Source organism: Oreochromis aureus, linkage group 5 (genome assembly GCF_013358895.1).
Source record: "Oreochromis aureus strain Israel breed Guangdong linkage group 5, ZZ_aureus, whole genome shotgun sequence".
NCBI lineage: Eukaryota > Metazoa > Chordata > Actinopteri > Cichliformes > Cichlidae > Oreochromis > Oreochromis aureus.
Window position 1 is genome coordinate 32,811,901 of NC_052946.1, and position 17,937 is coordinate 32,829,837.

At 38.6% G+C, this 17,937-nt stretch overlaps 1 protein-coding gene across 1 annotated transcript; it reads right to left on the reverse strand.

Annotated features, from left to right (window-relative positions):
• Positions 1-9,354: 9,354 nt before the first annotated feature.
• On the reverse strand, positions 9,355-11,554 carry LOC116317791 (adenosine receptor A1-like). Its single transcript, XM_031736663.2, has 2 exons — positions 10,156-11,554; positions 9,355-10,022 (listed from the first exon to the last, which is right to left on the reverse strand). Exons 1-2 carry the CDS (start codon positions 10,482-10,484, stop codon positions 9,392-9,394), a joined length of 960 nt encoding a protein of 319 aa, XP_031592523.1. The 5' UTR covers positions 10,485-11,554; the 3' UTR covers positions 9,355-9,391.
• Between the last annotated feature and the right edge of the window lie 6,383 nt (positions 11,555-17,937).

The window sequence follows — 17,937 nt, forward strand, 5'->3', positions numbered from 1 at the left end:
TTTAACTCATTTGCTCTGAAATGCTTCAGGAATACTGAAGTCTTTCCCAACTGTAGATAAATCTGTCAAACCTTTTGGCTTTGTTACAACACAGCATGTAAGTACTCACTTCTGATTTCTTTGCCCAAGCTCACATCTCTGTCTTCTTCTCTGCATTTCTTATTCCCTCCCAGCTGCAAATCCTACAGTAAAGTGAGATGTCTATTTGATGACACATAATCTTTGCTTCATATGGCTTTTCCCATTTAGTGTGGGGAGCTTCAATTCTAAGCCACATGAAGTTTGTATATATTGTGGAACCATGTAAGTAAAATTTGGTGACTATGTGATTTGTTTGCCTAGCTCCCTTTCTCCTACTGTCTCTCTCTCTTGGCAGTAAGGCAAAAGTGGGCAGGGAGAGAGGAGGGCATGGCCCAAAAACTGCTCTCAAGCCCCAGCCCCTGTTCGAGTGGGGTTGCTTGCTGGTACACTACTCAGCCTTTCCCTCGTCTTGCAAGCAAAAGAGACGATGTGGAAGTGTATTCTTGACTCTTTTCTAAGCCGCCTTTATTTTTCGTCTGCACCACCGCCTTATTGTTTGTTGGTGAACGCTATCCTGATCTTGACAAAAAAACAAAAACAAACCCTCAGGTATTTCTCATTTTTGATTATCTTTCTGTTTAGGCCTTGATGTTCCTCTTTGTATTTAAGCCTCCCTTTATTCATGTCTGCACTTTTACACTTCCTTTACTGTCACCTTCCACACTGTACACGTGTCTAATTCGCTTGCACCGAACACAAAGCCTAAATCTTAACCGCTACTGAGAAGGGATTTTGTTTCACATACTATTTGTTCTGCTAAATGCATTGAAAGCAAAGCTTTTGTATAAACTTACTGAAGTGAGAAGTCTGTTTACGCAGCACTATTTGATAAAAACACATGCCACCAAGTAAAAAGAAATTTTAATACTGACATTACTGCCTCTTAAAGCACAAACCTGCAGCAGAAATGAAAATTTTGGCATATTTTACAGCAAGTCGTAGCCTAAACACATTGTAACTGCAGTAGTTTGAACAAACTTTGCCCTTGGAAAAAAGTGATTATTAGCTCCACGTTTCAAACAGGAAATTCTCTGTAATAAAAAGGCAGTTGGTGCTTTTTTCTAAGCAATTTGGTGTTTGTGTTGCAGGACTGCTGCATAGGTGCATGAACTCTGCAACATCAAAAAATCCCCCCGCTGCACTGTATCTGCTGTTAAACATCTATTACTGCAAAAATGAAAAAGCATCCTGTGGTTTCCAGTCATACAGTAAAACTAGATTATTAATGTAGTTTTCTCGAATACTGCTGTTTGACAGGCCTGTTTGAAAACCAGTATGAACCAGATCCATCTGTTGCAAGCACTGTACAATACATGAAGGGGCTTGTATTTAGGATTACAGCACTATGTTTCACATCAAGCCTCTCTGATTTATTAGTCCTTGTTTTTAATCATAAAAGCTATTGAAAGCAGCGTTAATATTTTAAGTTAGTAAATCTACAGGAAAATTCATTTTTTAGACAAATTACACTCTCGCATGAATTAGACTTACGCAAACTGACTTTGTAAACATTTTGGCATATGCTGTGCTGCTTTGTTTGCATACAGTCGAGTCAGCTCTTGAGTTTGTGTTGAGTGTGTGATAACAACAGATTATTGCATACTGTACAGAAAGGCTGAATGAAGAAAAAAAGAAGTGGGAGGAACGCAGGGAGGATGGGCAGAAAGGGAGAGAGAGAGAGAACGAGAAAGAAAATGAACTTATTCCCTCCTCCCCCCAAGTTCTCCTCAAATGAACTTGCTTTGCTGCTTGATGACATGTTGTTTGGAAAGCCATATCCTCTGCTATTTGTGTTTCTCTCCTCCCTGTAATTGGAGTTACTTTGTAGTTACCAGGATCAAAGTCTCTCTTTTGGTGTTGCTTTTTTATCAAGTCGTGCCACATACACACTTTCAGCTCTTCCTGGTAAAGAAAAAATAATTTTGGGCTATAAACAGCAGTTCTCACTTTTTTGACATCAGCCGTTTTACACAGTCTTGAAATCAACAAAGTTACGAGCAAAAGCCATGAGAGATGGTCCAGATGGTTCACCACTATATTAGCAATTTTGTTAATATCTGTTGAATATTAAGTCAGTAAGACAGTAACACATCTACATATAACAGTAGTTGCCTACTATTGCTACTAAAAACTCTACTTTAAAAACACAGCCATGTGATCATTTACACTTACAAACACTCACTGTACTCATACTAAGCAGCCAATGTTAAAAAAAACTAACACATTAAAGAGTATTTGCTAAGATTTTTTTTTTTTAACCCAGGTCTCATGAGAATGTCACTGTATGTATATATAAAGATTCATATGTGAAGCTGTTCATAACTCAGAAGTACGTATAGCATAACAGGAACATACCCTGCAGTTATAGACCGAGGAAAACTTCCCAGCCTGAAACAAAATATGAACCACAGACAGAAGTCTTCGAGCCTCATCGCTGTGATAAAATACCACGAAATAAACAAACCCACTCTTGCACTTTACTTCACATTAGATGAAAATATTTTAAAAGTATAAGTTGTCAGCATTAGCCTTTTAGCAGTGATGTAAAATGTTATTTTAGTCTAGTCCATGGTTAATGCACAATTTTCCTCAGTGGAAGTGTTTAGAATTACTAAAATAAAATTATAGTGCTTAAAGTTTTCAATAGTATCTTAAAATATGTTTACGCTGCACTTTCACTGGAAAACAAAAAAAACTGCAGCAATTCAGATATCATCGAGCTGAATCTATTAAAGAGGAAGCTGCGACAGATCTGTAACTACTGATAACAAACAGCAACAGCTCATGTGTTAAATACTATTTAAACACAGAATTTACTGCATTTACTGCAAATCGGCACAGTAACTCTGAACTATAGAGCAATTGAAGTCCACACCAAATGTCCTTCAGATCTGGGCATATTTTATTTGTTATAGGGTCAGAGATTCAAAAACCAAAACCAGTCTATGATATTCTAGCATACTGTTGGGAGTTAGCCCTGTTTGAATCAGAAGCAGATATTTAATGGTGGTCCAGTGGGTCTACCTTGTCACCACAAGAACGAACACCAGCGTGTGGGATTAGACCCAGAGACACTTGAACATCTCCACCTGGAGCAGAAACTAATTCCCAGCATGGTGCCCTTTTCTGGCTGAGAACCATGGTTTCAAACTTGGACATGCTAATTTCTCATCCAAAGGCAGTGTAAGCTGAAGCCTAAAAAAACCACATCATCTGCAAAATGTAGAGATGGGATCCTGAGACCACCAAACCTAACACCCTCCACCTCTTGGCTGTGCCATGAAATTCTATTACTAAAAATTAACAGAATGCGAGTAAATAACACTGAATCCTCTTTCTAAAAGGATTGCTAAATCCTTTTAGCAAGTACTTCTTGTAAGAAATTGAAAAGAGTCAGCTATTTGATTTTCAGTTGACATGAAGTATGTTTTAATATAAAGACATACTGCCCACAAGATTTATATACACTCTTTTTACTTTAGCTTAAACAGGATCAGGATGGACTCACACAAAAAATAAATACGTGTTCAACATATGGACAAAGTATGCTTATGGAACAATGGACCTTTCTTTACTAGTATACACCTAGCTCACATAGCCGGCAATACACTGAGCATCTGGCAGCAGGCTACACCACCATACTTTACTGTGTGGCATCACAACCCTTGTCTGACATGGCATTCTCTGATTGCTTGGCTGCCAACACTCTCCTCCCCCCTCAGTTATGGGCTCTGCCATGCTGCATCCACGACATCACCCACTTTTGTCTCATTGAGATTCAGCTTGGAAGGCAGACAATGCCCATTTCTTGGCACAAAACATTGGAAGGAGCAGCATAGGACAACCCAGATCAGTCCCCGACACTCATGCCCCGTATTCCGCAAATCATCACGGACCAGCGCCAGTTTGAAATGGGTATTTTTTATGCATTATTATTGCCTAAATACTCAGTTGTTTGATATCTGAGCATTTGACAACACAGATTTCGTTAAGAAGTCGTAAGTTTGCTGCTGTGAATTGAGCTTCTCTGGGCATATATACATACCCGAGGCAAAAGAGAATAACCGTGTCAGTGATATATTGATTGGAATGCTAATTGTTCTGAGTATCAGATAAAAGTTATGGATGAAGAACAGAGCAGCCATTTTCCCTTCATCTGCAGCTTGTGAATAAGACTATTTCAAAGCGTCACTTCCGGTTGTAAAGAGCGAAATTCTTCTAAGAAACATACGAGGCTAAACGTTCACACATCATGTTACATTATGCAGGTGGGGTGCTAGCTTTTCATGCTGACTGAATGGAAGAAATGGTGCAAGTTATATTATTGCTGTAAACAGGTGTTAAACCTACCAATTAATTATTAGTGAATCGTGTAGTGATAGTTGGTCACAACACAAATTTGATTTGTTCTTGCTTTCTCTCCATCCCCTCTGCATTGGCCAGCCAGTTAGAAGAATCTGGTACCATTAAACATGTGATTAATTCATCATCTCAGTTAATGCCACTCACTCTCTCAAGCCCCAGTGAGCATGCCCTGTCACCACAGCCACACAGACTGCCAAAACATTTCAATCACTGTTGACATTAATTGGGCCAAAGAGGAATTCAGAATGTTAACGAGCAGCCACCGTTCACATGCAAATTTATGCAAAATGTTCCAGCCTTTGCACAGTCTGGTCATCTACCACAACACTGCCTGGGCTGAGCTGTTTCGACCAAAGCATGGTTCTGTCTGGACTTGGACAGCTCCACCCAGCTTGTGTCCCAGACTCCGGCTGGCACAGTAAACAAACTTCTTTCTCAGTGGTTTTAAATTGGCTGTCACACTGAGCAAAAAGGGCCATTTTGAGAAGTCAAACCTTCCGTATCCCCCCCCCCACACACACAAACACACAAAAACAAAAAACATTATGCATGTGGGGTGCTAGTAAAGCAATTACTTTACATTACTCTTAGTATTTTCCACAACAGTATTTGCAGAGGTCTATGTTTTCTATAGACCAGAATTGCAAGGAGGAGACAGTTAACAGGTTGCTCCACAGATGTTGAGGATGTGTGCCAAACAGCTCCCTAAAATGGCTGAGGTACAGCCATTTTTCTTCCTTTGCTATGCATTACTTTCTGGTTGTAGAGATGGAGGGAAGCAAACTATAAAAAAAGACATGATTAAACTGAACTTTTTTTCTAGTTGTCTTGAATTATGGACAAATTATTAGAAACTTTTGTCTTACTTTATGTGCTATTTTTTAACTTAACTTTAATTTTTGGTTGTTACAGGGTAACATGTCACATGTCACATTTCAGTCTTTAACTCTTGTCAAATATATTTCATATGTCCAGAGCCAGTAGTCAGATACAGGATATCAGTTACACAAACACAGCAGCTCTATGATGAACTAGGCCTTAATTTTAGAGCTCAGTGGAATGTGGAAATGAAACTACAACTAGAAAGTAATTCTTGGTAAATCTACTACCATCCTACATCATTTTGTGGTATCAGTGTATTTAATCGATGTGGTCTACAGTGTGTTGTCAGTCTAAAACTGAAGAAACAACACTAAAATATTTCAGCAACTGTTTTTCCAAGGTGAATACTGATATCTAAAAACGTGTGTTTTTTCTCTTTGTCTCACAGTCTGACTGACACATTTTCTACTGCTACGTGAAAAACTATCTGTCCTTAAGGTTGAGGTAGTAGATTGAATAGTTGTGGGGTTTACGTCCTCCTTTTGAGATAACTATACAATCTACTGTCTTTCCTAAGGAAACAGGTTAATCTGCGGAGATGCCAAATCTTATATGCACGAGAAGCTCCCTGGATAAAGGAACGCATCACTAATGAAAATACAAATAATCTACCCACACCTGTTTAAAGACAACTGCAGTCAAAAGAAAGACTGTCACTTAATTATGTAATCGAACAGTAGAACCTGTCTACCCTTTCTAATTGGTGTATACTGACCAAAGCCTTGTTATTAAGGCTTTTCATTTGGGTTTGAAGTTGAGCCTAGCAAGGTGAGGTAGTAGGTTGTATAGTTTGTGGGATGGACTCAATCCTATTCAGGTGATAACTATACAGCCTATTACCTTCCTTGAGAGGTACAATAAGTGCTTGGAATGACATTTCCTCACTGACCTAAGTGATGAAGGAGCCACTCTGATGCCATCTTGTGGCAAAAAGACTATCATAGCTCCACAAATGATCTTAACTTTGGGACCTGTATTGTATTGTAACCTGCATTGTATATATCTGATATAGTAATAACAGATTTACAGAATAAAAAACAGGCATAATTTCACTTGACAAGTTAATTTTTAAATGAGCTGCAATATAATTCAATGACAAAATTTATAGCTTAAAGAATGCATTTCATTGAGCAAATGTTAGCCATCTAATCTCCAGTATCACTTCAGATTTGTAAAACAATTTCTTTGACAGAATATGTAAATCCACAAGTATTTACTATCCAGTGTCACATTAGGGAATTTGTATTACGTTGATATTAATACTGTCAGAAAGATCACAGTAAAAGTTTTACATGAACAGAGTACTCAATGACCCACTGGGTTTCAAAAATTTGCATTTCGCAACTTAGTGGCAGAACTATGCAACATTAGGTTAGCAGATGGGTAAACTGAAAAAAGAAATTCTGTATAATATCGCAACTAACCACAAAGTAACCAAAGATACAAGACCTATACATAAAAAAGAAGAACTTGAAGCTCTGGTTCCCATGTTTGCCTTCTAAGCTATAATTTTTTTCAAGTTCTTTAAAATATGTTTGCAAAGATATAAGGGAAGTTTGTATAGAATAGATCTGTACTATACACTCAAAGAGAAGAGTACTGCCAAGAATATCGATACTGAGTTGAGTCAGAGTTGAGTCATGAATCAGTTGAGTCTGATGAGTTTTAATGTACAGTAATTTACACAGTGATACATATAAAATAATCGTACTGATTGTCTGAAGTTGTTTTCATTACATTTATTATCCAAAATCAGTATTCGGGGTCTGCATCTGAGGGCTAAGGGGAAGGTAGTCTGAGTTATGCATGTATGTACCCCTCTGTTTTTTAAATCCCTGTCTTTACTGGCTTGTATTTTTTTATAGAAACATGTACATGTCAATGTAAATGCCTGCCTAAAGGAAACCTTTCTAAATAAACACATTTGAAAACAATATCCAAAATCAGTTACTATAATAAAATTTATAATAAAATTAAAAGTTTGTAGGTTGAATTTTTTCCTTAAACTCAGCATTTTTTGATTAAGTCCTGATGGTTGAAATATATATATATGTATATATATATATATACATATATATATATAGTTTTTTGTAGTTTTCTCTACACCACTAAAACTTTAAATTCAAGGGGTTTCACGAAAATGAAACATCAGTGGCTTAAGAGTTGCAGCCATTTATATCCATTTCCCCCATTTTCATTTCATTTTAATGAATTGGATATTTTACTGCCAAGCCTTATCATTATCAAGGTCTAGAATAAAGAGATGCCCTCTGAAATACAGTTTCTACAACAAGGTACAAACCACTGGGTACACTCAAGAAAGATAAGACTAGATTAAACCTTGTCAGAAAACATCTAAAAGAGCCTGAACTGTTCTGGAAAAATTCTTGGGAAAGATAAAAATAAGATTAACTTGTATCAAAAAGATGTATGGCAGAATAGAGAAACAGCTCATGATCCAAAGATGTGGTGGAGTCAATGTTGTGGCATGGGAACGTATGGCTGCCAGTGAAACTGGGCCACTAGTGTTTACTGAAGATGTGAGTGCTGACAGACATAACATGATGAATTACACACTCTAAAAAGCTATACTCTGCTCAGCAAATTACTGCAAAACTGATTGGACAGCGCTTCACAGTGCAAATGGATAATTTCTCAAAGCATACTGCAAACGCAACCCAGGAGTTTCTTAAGGCAAAGAAATGGCATTCTTCAATTCCGAAGTCAGTGACTTGATCGCAACCCAATAAAGTAAGCTTTTTAATTAATGAAGATAAAACTGAATGTATGAAGATACATTACTAGCTAAAGGTGGCTGCAGTGGAGGCCTCAGTAGAGTGTCTCAGAGAAGGAAATACAGCATTTATTGATGGGTTCTAGATTTCCAAGTAATAAAATATACACCACTGTAGTGGTGTACGGGGAAGAAAAAAAACTACAAAAACAGCATCTTTGTCCAACAAATTATGAATTTAAATGTATCTTTATTTTTTTTTTTTATAGGCCCCACCAAACCAACAAAATGTCAAGCTTCTCAGCCACATTTTTTATCCATTATCAGTTACAATGAATGGGGAAGTATTTGTTTCTTTTTTTTTGTTTTGTTTTTAAAGTTCTTTTTTTTTTTAGTTTAATAAAGGTCAGAACTACAGCATCAATTACCCCTACATAATTCCATTTTATTTAACTTTAACTACCACTTTAAATGGTAAATGGTAACTGGCCTGTATTTGTATAGCGCTTTACTAGTCCCCAAGGACCCCAAAGTGCTTTACACATTCAGTCATCCACCCATTCACACACACATTCACACACACTTTAAAGAACAGTGAATATAATTTCCGAACAGAATACACTGTCTGTTGATATTAATGGAGAGTGTTCATATCAACATATGACGATCTAGAACTTGAACAGAAACAGAGAAAGAATGATATGAAACTTTATCTAAAAACTTAACTTTAAAAACAAGAGGAAGTAGGTCTTTTCTTCTGCAACAGTTTTCACAATATAGACAGAAACACATGCTTTACATCAGTACACAGTAGGGCTATCTCTAAAAAAACTATTTGCATGCCATACCTTCAGCAGTAAGCTACAGCAAATATTTAAAGCTATGGCTAGATAGTGAAACTGCTACATTAAAAAATTTTTAGTCCCCTAATTGGCCTTAATGAAGTGAACTGAAGCGGCATCATTACTAGTTTAAATGACATGGACTCCAGGGATGTAAGCTGAGATGGAATGGATTTCCACATTTAAAAGAAACTAACATTTAGTGTGCCCAGTGACAGACTGGCAACCTGTCCAGGGGGCACTCCCACCCCTTTCCCTATAACAGCTGGGATCTTGTGACCCTGAATTGGATAAGAGAATAGATGGATGGATGAAAATTTAAAACTGAATACCTAGCAAACATATGAGTATCTAAATAATATAATATTTGGTTCTAGGCCTGACACACACCAAGGTAATCATCAAGTCACTGGTTTTAATACATACATTTCAAAAGCCAATCAAATTTGATCCCTAATAAAATAGAAATAAACAAGGAAGTCAGCCTTCATTCATTTTTGGCCAGACTGTCATTGTTACTGCTGGACTTGTCTGTTGTCTGGCTTATCTGTGATTCCTGCTTTTCTGTTGCACATGAAATGCACTCTTTCCAGATCTTTAGATATGCTCTTTTGATTTTTTGTATTTTGAATGCATAGACAACTGGGTTGACAGCTGAGTTAGCATGAGAGAGCACAATCCCAACATTAAAAGCTTGTTTTGGTACCTCAATATTTCCAAAGTACTGAATACAGTTCATTATGTGGAGAGGGAGCCAGGACAGGCCAAACAAGGCCAGTACCAGAAACAGAGATCCTGCCAGCTGTTTCTCTTTCCTTAAGTAGTTGTACGAATTTCGGGCATGGCTCCCTGGTTTGTCTCGAAGGTTTCTTCTGATTGTGCAAAAGACATAGATGTATAACACAGTCATTACCAACAGAGGCGTCAATGAGCAGAGAAAAAAGTTGAAATAAACCAGGTATGACATTGGGATGACATCTATAAACCTGCAGGTTGTAATACTGAAAGTTTCATTCTTGTGCCATCCAAACATGGGAGTAAAGCTGAGAGGAACAGCAGCAAGCCAACATGCTGCTACCACACAACAAGACAGTCTGTGTGTTACAGTCCTTTTGTACCTATGAGCAAAAAATTACTATTAGTTTAATACCTGTTTTAAAAAACAAAAGTGTAATTAAAAATAATATTCATAAAGTTATTAGTATGATGAATGCTTATAATACAAAGATATGGTTATCTAGGCCATCCTACCTGATAGGGATACACACCCGAAGGAAACGATCTACAGCAATAGCTGCAAGGCACAGAACTGAGACGAAAGTCAGCAGGATGACCACACAGCTGATGAAGAGACAGGTCTTGAATGAAGTCTTCATTCGTCCATCCACCACTACAGCCAATGGTATTGCCACACAACCTACCAGAAAATCAGCCACAGCCAGCGAGACAATAAGGCAGAAGGTCGTCTGCTGAATGTTTCTACTGATCCAAAGGGCCAAAATAACCAGCATGTTACCCAGACAGCAACTAACAGCAATGAGCACTTCCACCACAGTATAAATCATGTCTTCCTCCTTCATTGTGCGTCCAGTCTGGTTGATGTGTGCAGGTTAATGGTGCAGCTGCATTGTGTGCAAAAACACTACTTATCACCACATCTCCTTCCGGTGAAACATTTGAGGAAGTTTTTTTTTTAACTTTTCATGAGGCTTTTTTTTCTTGACATTTGACCACACACGAAGGTTTTGCATGATTTTCATGATGCATGTCTTAACCAATGTCTGGTTGCATCTAACTTTTATATTTTTCTGGCCTAACAATAAAGAAAAAGAAATCAAACTGTAGGCATGTTGCACTATGTGGTTTAGAAAAACAGTTTAAAAAAAGAACCCTTATAGTCTTCCTGTTGAGAGGAAATTAGATATATCCTGATAACATCTTGGCCTAATTATACTAAAAACATTTGCTAATCATTACTATAAGTTTAAAGAAGCAGCTTTATGTTATATTAGATAAATGACAGGTTTAGCAAAATATAGCAATATAAACATTTTGTCACTCTGTTAGGGAGTCCTTGTTTTGAAAATACAATTCTAGAGCCTGAATGGGTAAGGTGACCAACCCTTAATCAGACCATAAATAAGGTTTGCCATATATGTGATTTTACAACAACTCTCCCCTAAGCTGACAGGAGAGTTGCTGACTGGTATTGGCCAGTATGCTTAAAAATTGCATAATGTGAAGTATTAGTACTAATTTTTATCAGTGAAACAGATCTGTACTAAAAACAATTTATTTAAATTACAAAAATGCAGTATAAGAAACTATGTATACTGGGAGCATGCATGCTGACAGTTATAAAAAAACAAAAAACAACAGGTCCATTCCCAGCTTGTTTTGGGAAGTGAGTCATTCTCTCTCTGCTGCAAGTATGTGGTTATAATATAACACATAAAGCCACAGCATTTTAAAGTGCAGAAGGGGTTCTTTAGTTTACTCTAAACCGCCATAACCAGTGTACCAGTTATCTAAATGTACCATGTTCATTGCACCAGTTATTAGGGTCATGCAATACAATGCAATACACACTCAACACAAGGTTCCAGCCTGTCTCTCTCAACCACCCAGGTTAGGAGGGAACTGAGGAGGATTAAAGCCAAGAAAGCAGTGGGTCCAGATGGCATCAGCTCAAGGATCGTCAGGTCCTGCGCGGACCAACTGTGTGGGGTGATGGAGCACCTCTTCAACCTGAGCCTGAGGCTGGGGAGAGTCCCACAGCTCTGGAAAACCTCCTGTGTTGTACCAGTGCCAAAGACTTCACGCCCCAAGGACCTCAACAGCTACAGGCCGGTGGTTCTAACATCCCACCTGATGAAGACCCTGGAGCGGCTGGTCCTGGCTCAGCTTCGGCACCTGGTGAGCTCATCACTGGACCCACTTCAGTTTGCCTACCAGCCTGGCATTGGAGCGGATGATGCCGTCATTCACCTCCTACATCGTTCCCTCGCTCACCTGGAGACCGCTGGGAGCACTGTGAGAATCATGTTCTTTGATTTCTCCAGTGCCTTCAACACTATTCTTCCCACGGTCCTGAAGGACAAGCTGGAGAACTCAGGAGTGGACCATCACCTCACAGCATGGATACTGGACTACCTCACCGCCCGACCACAGTATGTGAGGACTCAGGGCTGTGTGTCGGACAGGGTCGTCTGCAGTACGGGGGCCCCACAGGGAAAGGTTCTGGCTCCGTTCCTCTTCACCATCTACACTGCAGACTTCTCCCACAACTCCATCCAGTGCTTCCTGCAGAAGTTCTCTGATGACTCTGCAATAGCCAGCCTCATCACTGATGGGGACGACAAGGAGTACAGAGGACTGACTCAAGACTTTGTGGACTGTTGCCAGCTGAACTACCTCCAGATCAACGCCAGTAAAACCAAGGAGCTGGTGGTAGACTTCCGCAGGCACAAACATCCTCCACCGCAACCACTGAACATCCAAGGTATGGACATTGAGGCTGTGGACAGCTACAGGTACCTTGGTGTTCATCTGAACAACAAACTGGACTGGACTCATAACTCAGACGCCCTCTACAGGAAAGGGCAGAGCAGGCTGTACCTGCTGCGGAGGCTCAGGTCGTTTGGAGTAGAGGGCCCACTCCTGAAGACCTTCTATGATTCTGTGGTGGCCTCAGCCATCTTTTACGGTGTGGTCTGCTGGGGTGGCAGCATCTCTGCCAGGGACAGGAAGAGACTGAACAGGCTGATCAGAAGGGCCAGCTCTGTTCTGGGATGCCCTCTGGACCCAGTGGAGGTGGTGAGTGACAGGAGAATGGTGGCTAAGCTGTCATCCCTGATGGACAACATCTCCCACCCCATGCATGAGACTGTGACAGCACTGAGCAGCTCCTTCAGTGGCAGGCTACGGCACCCACGGTGTGGGACGGAGAGATTTCGCAGGTCTTTCCTCCCCACTGCTGTCAGACTCCACAACAAAGACTTCAACTGATCTAACACACACATGTGCAATAACACTAAGTGCAATACTCTTTTTCTGAAAAAGTTGTATTTTTTACTCAGTTGTATATAGCATTTGTATTCTATTTTTATCCTATTGTATATTTTATTCTATTTATTCTACTGTATATAGTATTTTATTTTATTTTATTCTATTCTATTCTTTACAGTTGTGTACAGTATTCTTATTTCTATTCTATTGTATTCTAATTTTGCTATATAACTTTTGCACTGTCCACTTCCTGCTGTGACAAAACAAATTTCCCACGTGTGGGACTAATAAAGGTTATCTTATCTTATCTTATCTTATCTTATCAATATCATTCTGTCCATGAAAATACCAATATAAATATTATGTAACATGCAAGTGCCATATTGCTATAGCAACACCATGCTTTTGTGCTCCCTAGTAAGTGTGCACAACGAGACAAGCCTCGTCATCAGGGCTTGTCTGAAAGTAACAGCAACAAGGGAGTCTCAAATAATGATTTGATGCTTAAAAAGTGAGCTACTTCAACAACCCTCAGTTTTATTATGTGATGATATCATGCAGCTCCTGACAAGTGACCAGGTGAATTTATTTGCAAAACTAAAGCATTAAGCATTAATGTTATACTTCTATTTAAAATGTCCAAGGAAAGCACTCGACCTAGGCTACCTTTGACTCATACCATTTCACCTATACTGATGTGTCTCTACTATTGCACTATAATGCTGCTGCTTGCACATTGTTTCAATAAACACCGCAGTAGCTAATTAAGAAATAAGGATGGAAAACGTCTTTCATTTACTTGCCTACAAGCTGCGAGCATTGATAAAACATTGTTCAGTTTAACATGAACATGCCAGAGAGGCTTAGACTAAATAAAAGTGATCATGATTTCACTTTGGAAAGACTAAATAGTTCCACAGTTTAATAATAAACGTTCTAATTTTTTTTTAAGCAAAGATTTTCAGGAGCTTATCATCTATTTTTTTTTTTTTTTTTTTTTTTTTTTTTTTTTTTAACCTTTCCCGTTTGGTTCTTTTGCCATCAGAATTATTGTCTAAAGGCGAAGAAAGATGCCCAACGGATTTACTTTACCAAATGGACCATCCCAGCCTTGCCGTAATGGTCCATTTGATTCACCTTTTATTGTTTATTTTATTTTCACTTGCTGAATACGGGACAGACTTGACTGGGGAAGGAAAGGGAGAAAGAAAGAGGGAAAGAAAACAGCGGGGAAGAGGGACGGGAAAAAGGGCAAAAACCAAAACCAACAGAATAAGCAGACAAAAATACATATATCGATCACCTGGATCACCTGTTGAGAAAGAAAGAAGAAAGCAAGCAGAAGAAAACGAGAGTAATAAACAACATCACAATGATCTATGGGAATATGACAGTAAATACTAAATATTAAACATTATTGTGCAGCACGTAAGATCGACAGCGCACAGTGTGCTTTGAGGTAAGAGCCAAAAAGGGTGTAGTTTGTGTGTGATCACCTGTGTGTACACCTGTGAGCATGGACGCGCTTGTTTTTTTAAAAGGTTCCTTCATGTAATGATCTGCTAGAGGGTGTGGGGGGCCACTGCCCCGTCCTCCAGGGCATGAAGCAAGTATGGAGGAGATCAAAACTCCAGACGTCCAGAGGCCCCCAGAACACAAGAGACCAAGGAAGACCAACAGAGGGGCAGCTGCGTCACTATCCCAGGAGGAGCTTATCATCTATGATGCATTATATCATTAAAGATTTAATGAATCCAGAGAACTCGAAAGGCCTTAAAATCATATTGAATGGCAATCATCGACTTGTGAAGCACTGCATTAGCAACAAAAAGGATTCTGGAGAAATCAACGCATGTGCTCTGAAACAATTCTAAACACATTTCCATCAATGTTCATTTAACATAAATAATAATGCACGTCTTTAATGGCTGAGCACAAAACTGTCACTGCACACTGATCTGTGTACAGCAGGCAGGAAAGTAGGACACATAAGCAGAATCGTGGAAGTGAAACTTAAGCTCAAAAACCACAGTTTTATTGCTGGCATTGATCAAAACAAAACCTGAACTGAGACAGCTAGAAACTGAGTTACAGCTAGAAACTGAGTTAGAAACAGAACACAGAGGCCAGATTGAGGGTGTGAACAAAGGACCCGACGCGACAACGAATGGGAACACATTCAGAAACTTCAAAATACTACTCTGCTCAATTTATTAACATATTTAGATTCACGTTTAATATTTCATATTACAGTTTGCCTTTTCTTAGAAACTAAAATACTGCTTGACTGTCAGATAAAATAACATTGCTTGTAATCCAATGAAGAACCAGCATATCAACAGTTTTGATCTGGGTTAAACTATACCTCAACTTTAAAAATATAAAAACAAAGCCCGCCCCAAGAAAACAATATTGTACATTCAAGGTAGGGTATAAAGCAGATTCTAGACCCATAGGTTGTCTCTTGTGTTCTGCATTAATTAGTATTTTTCAGAGTTGGAAATAAGTACAACTAGCATCTTGCTAATGCCATTAGCATAACATTAGCTGCCTTACTTTCAAAATGAGACTTTTCTTGTATTTTCCAAATATCCAAAATGCAGAAAATATAAATTGTCATTCTGCTTTAGATATAAATATATAAAATGCCACAATATTTGTGAACAGTTAAGTTAGTGTCACATCGAAACGTCAGGAGACGGATTAAACGAACGATATTGCTAATAGTTGCATGAAAGACTTAGGAGTCAAAACAAACATAACCTACAGACAATCTAATATTTAACAATAAAATGTAAACTCTTAAACTTTTTCATAAATAAAAACTAACTTACCAGTTTGTGTTAGTGTGGAACAACAATCCTGAAAGCAAGCTAAAATTTTCTTGAAATCAGTAACCAGGTTAATCCACCATTAATACTATTGTCATTGGTCTGTACCAATCCTTCAAGTCTCCCAAAAATAAGAAACAGTGAGTGTATAAACAGGTTCTGTAGTGTATTTACTCTTTACAGGTTTCAAATGCAGATGTGTATCTTTGCCTGAGCGCAAAGGGGAAGAACAGTGCTCTGAGGAGTGAGGAACAGAAGCGACCCATGTTTGTTTGTTTTTTTTGGCAGCCTTTACATAGAGCCTAAGGTGTACAATCAAACTAAGAAATGAATAAATTATTGTTCCTCCCTTTGAAACAACAGTGGCCACAGTGATAACTGGTAACATAAGTGGTAACTACAGGACTGTTAACCTCTGACCAATTATTTGGGACATCTGTTCATTTTTGTGGCCACTTTTCTAGTTCAGGGTCATGGGGCATTGAAGTGTATCCCAGCTGTAAGGCAGGGTACATCCTGGACAGGTCACCAGTCTGTCAAAGGGGATAAATGGGAACACAGACTATGAGTTGCAAACTCATAATCTCAGTACTAGAGATGTGTTGATCGCAAATGAAATGGCTCTTAGAGCCGGCTCTTTGAAATGAAGGAAGTGAGTGTTTTCCTTTCTTTCTCTCACCCTCTCTCTCTCACTTTTTTTTCGCTTCACGCTGCACACGAGCCTTGTGTTTGCTGAGCAGAGGGGGGAGGGGTGGTAATTACACTCACGGTAGCACAGGAACAGAGCAGGAGTTAGAGAAAGAGAGCAAGGGGCAACAACAAGAGACAACATCGTCACTTTAGAAAGGTATAGTAAAGAAAATGAGTGACACCAAGAAAAGAAGCAAAATCCAGAACCATTTAAATTTTATTGAGAATACAAAGGCGAGTATAGAGTCTGCAAGAAAAGGATATCATATAGAGCCAGCTCCACAAACAACCTGCACAGGCACCTGAGAACTGTCCACCCATCAGTGCAATGGGAAGATAAAACACAGTCAGTTGAGTGTGATATTAATGAAGGTGCTAGTGTATCTAATGCAAGTGTTGCTGCTGCTGCTGCATCGACAGTATCATGCAGTATACCACCACAACCACCTAAACCAACCCAGAGCTCTATTAGACAGTTTTTGCTGTCTGTTTGCAAGTCTGTCACCCCAGCAAGACAGAACTCAACTGATAAAGATCAGCCAAAAGTGATCGCACTTGATTTCCAACTATTTTCAGTTGTGGATGATAAAGGATTCAGAAAGTTTATTCATGCACTGAATCCTATGTATGCAATTCCAAGCAGGAAAACACTCTTCCAAAAAAATCCCATCCCATCCCAGTCTTATATGACGGAGAACGGGCATCTTCTTTTTGTTTTGCATATTTTAATATAGATTTCATTGTGTTGTGGTTTGCAGTGTTTTGTGTTGTTTCACTTTAAATTTGTTTAAAAGGAAAAAGCTGAAAATTTAAATAGTTAAAAGTTGAATTGTAAATAGTTGTTTTTTGTATTTTATAATTTATTTTTTTACATTTTATGTGAAGTGAATAAATAAATTGACTTATATAATAAATTCATATATATAAATATATATTTATATAATAAACATATGTAAAAAAACAACATCTTTTTACATTAGTAATTCATTTTGTGCATAATTTAATATTATTGTTGATAATAAATTAATTAAAGCAACAAAACAACCTGAAGAGCCGGTTGGGAGCCAAATGATCCGGCTCTTTTTAGTGAGCTGAGCCAGAAGAGCCGGTTCTCTAAAAAGAGCCAGAATTCCCATCACTACTCAGTACAAAAAAAGGCTGGACTGGTAATCTGGCATATATCAGCAGCTCATTTGTCCATTCTCATTACTGACACTGGATTGCACAATCAAATCTCTTTAGGCAACTGACCCTTCATGTACCTTGCCTGTGCATTTATGCACCCTGTAGAACAGAGTTTAGTGTGGAACAAGTGGTTGGGAAAATGGGCAAACAAAACTGAAAAAGTGGCGCTAAAAAGCTAAGAGAAAAAAAAAAATTAAGAATAGATGCAGCAAATTGTATCAAATTAGTGACGATAGTTATCAGGGCTGCTGTCAACAGTAATATTAGCCACAACTGGTAATGAGCGCTTGCAGTCACAAGAGGCTGCTGTTGCTGGCAC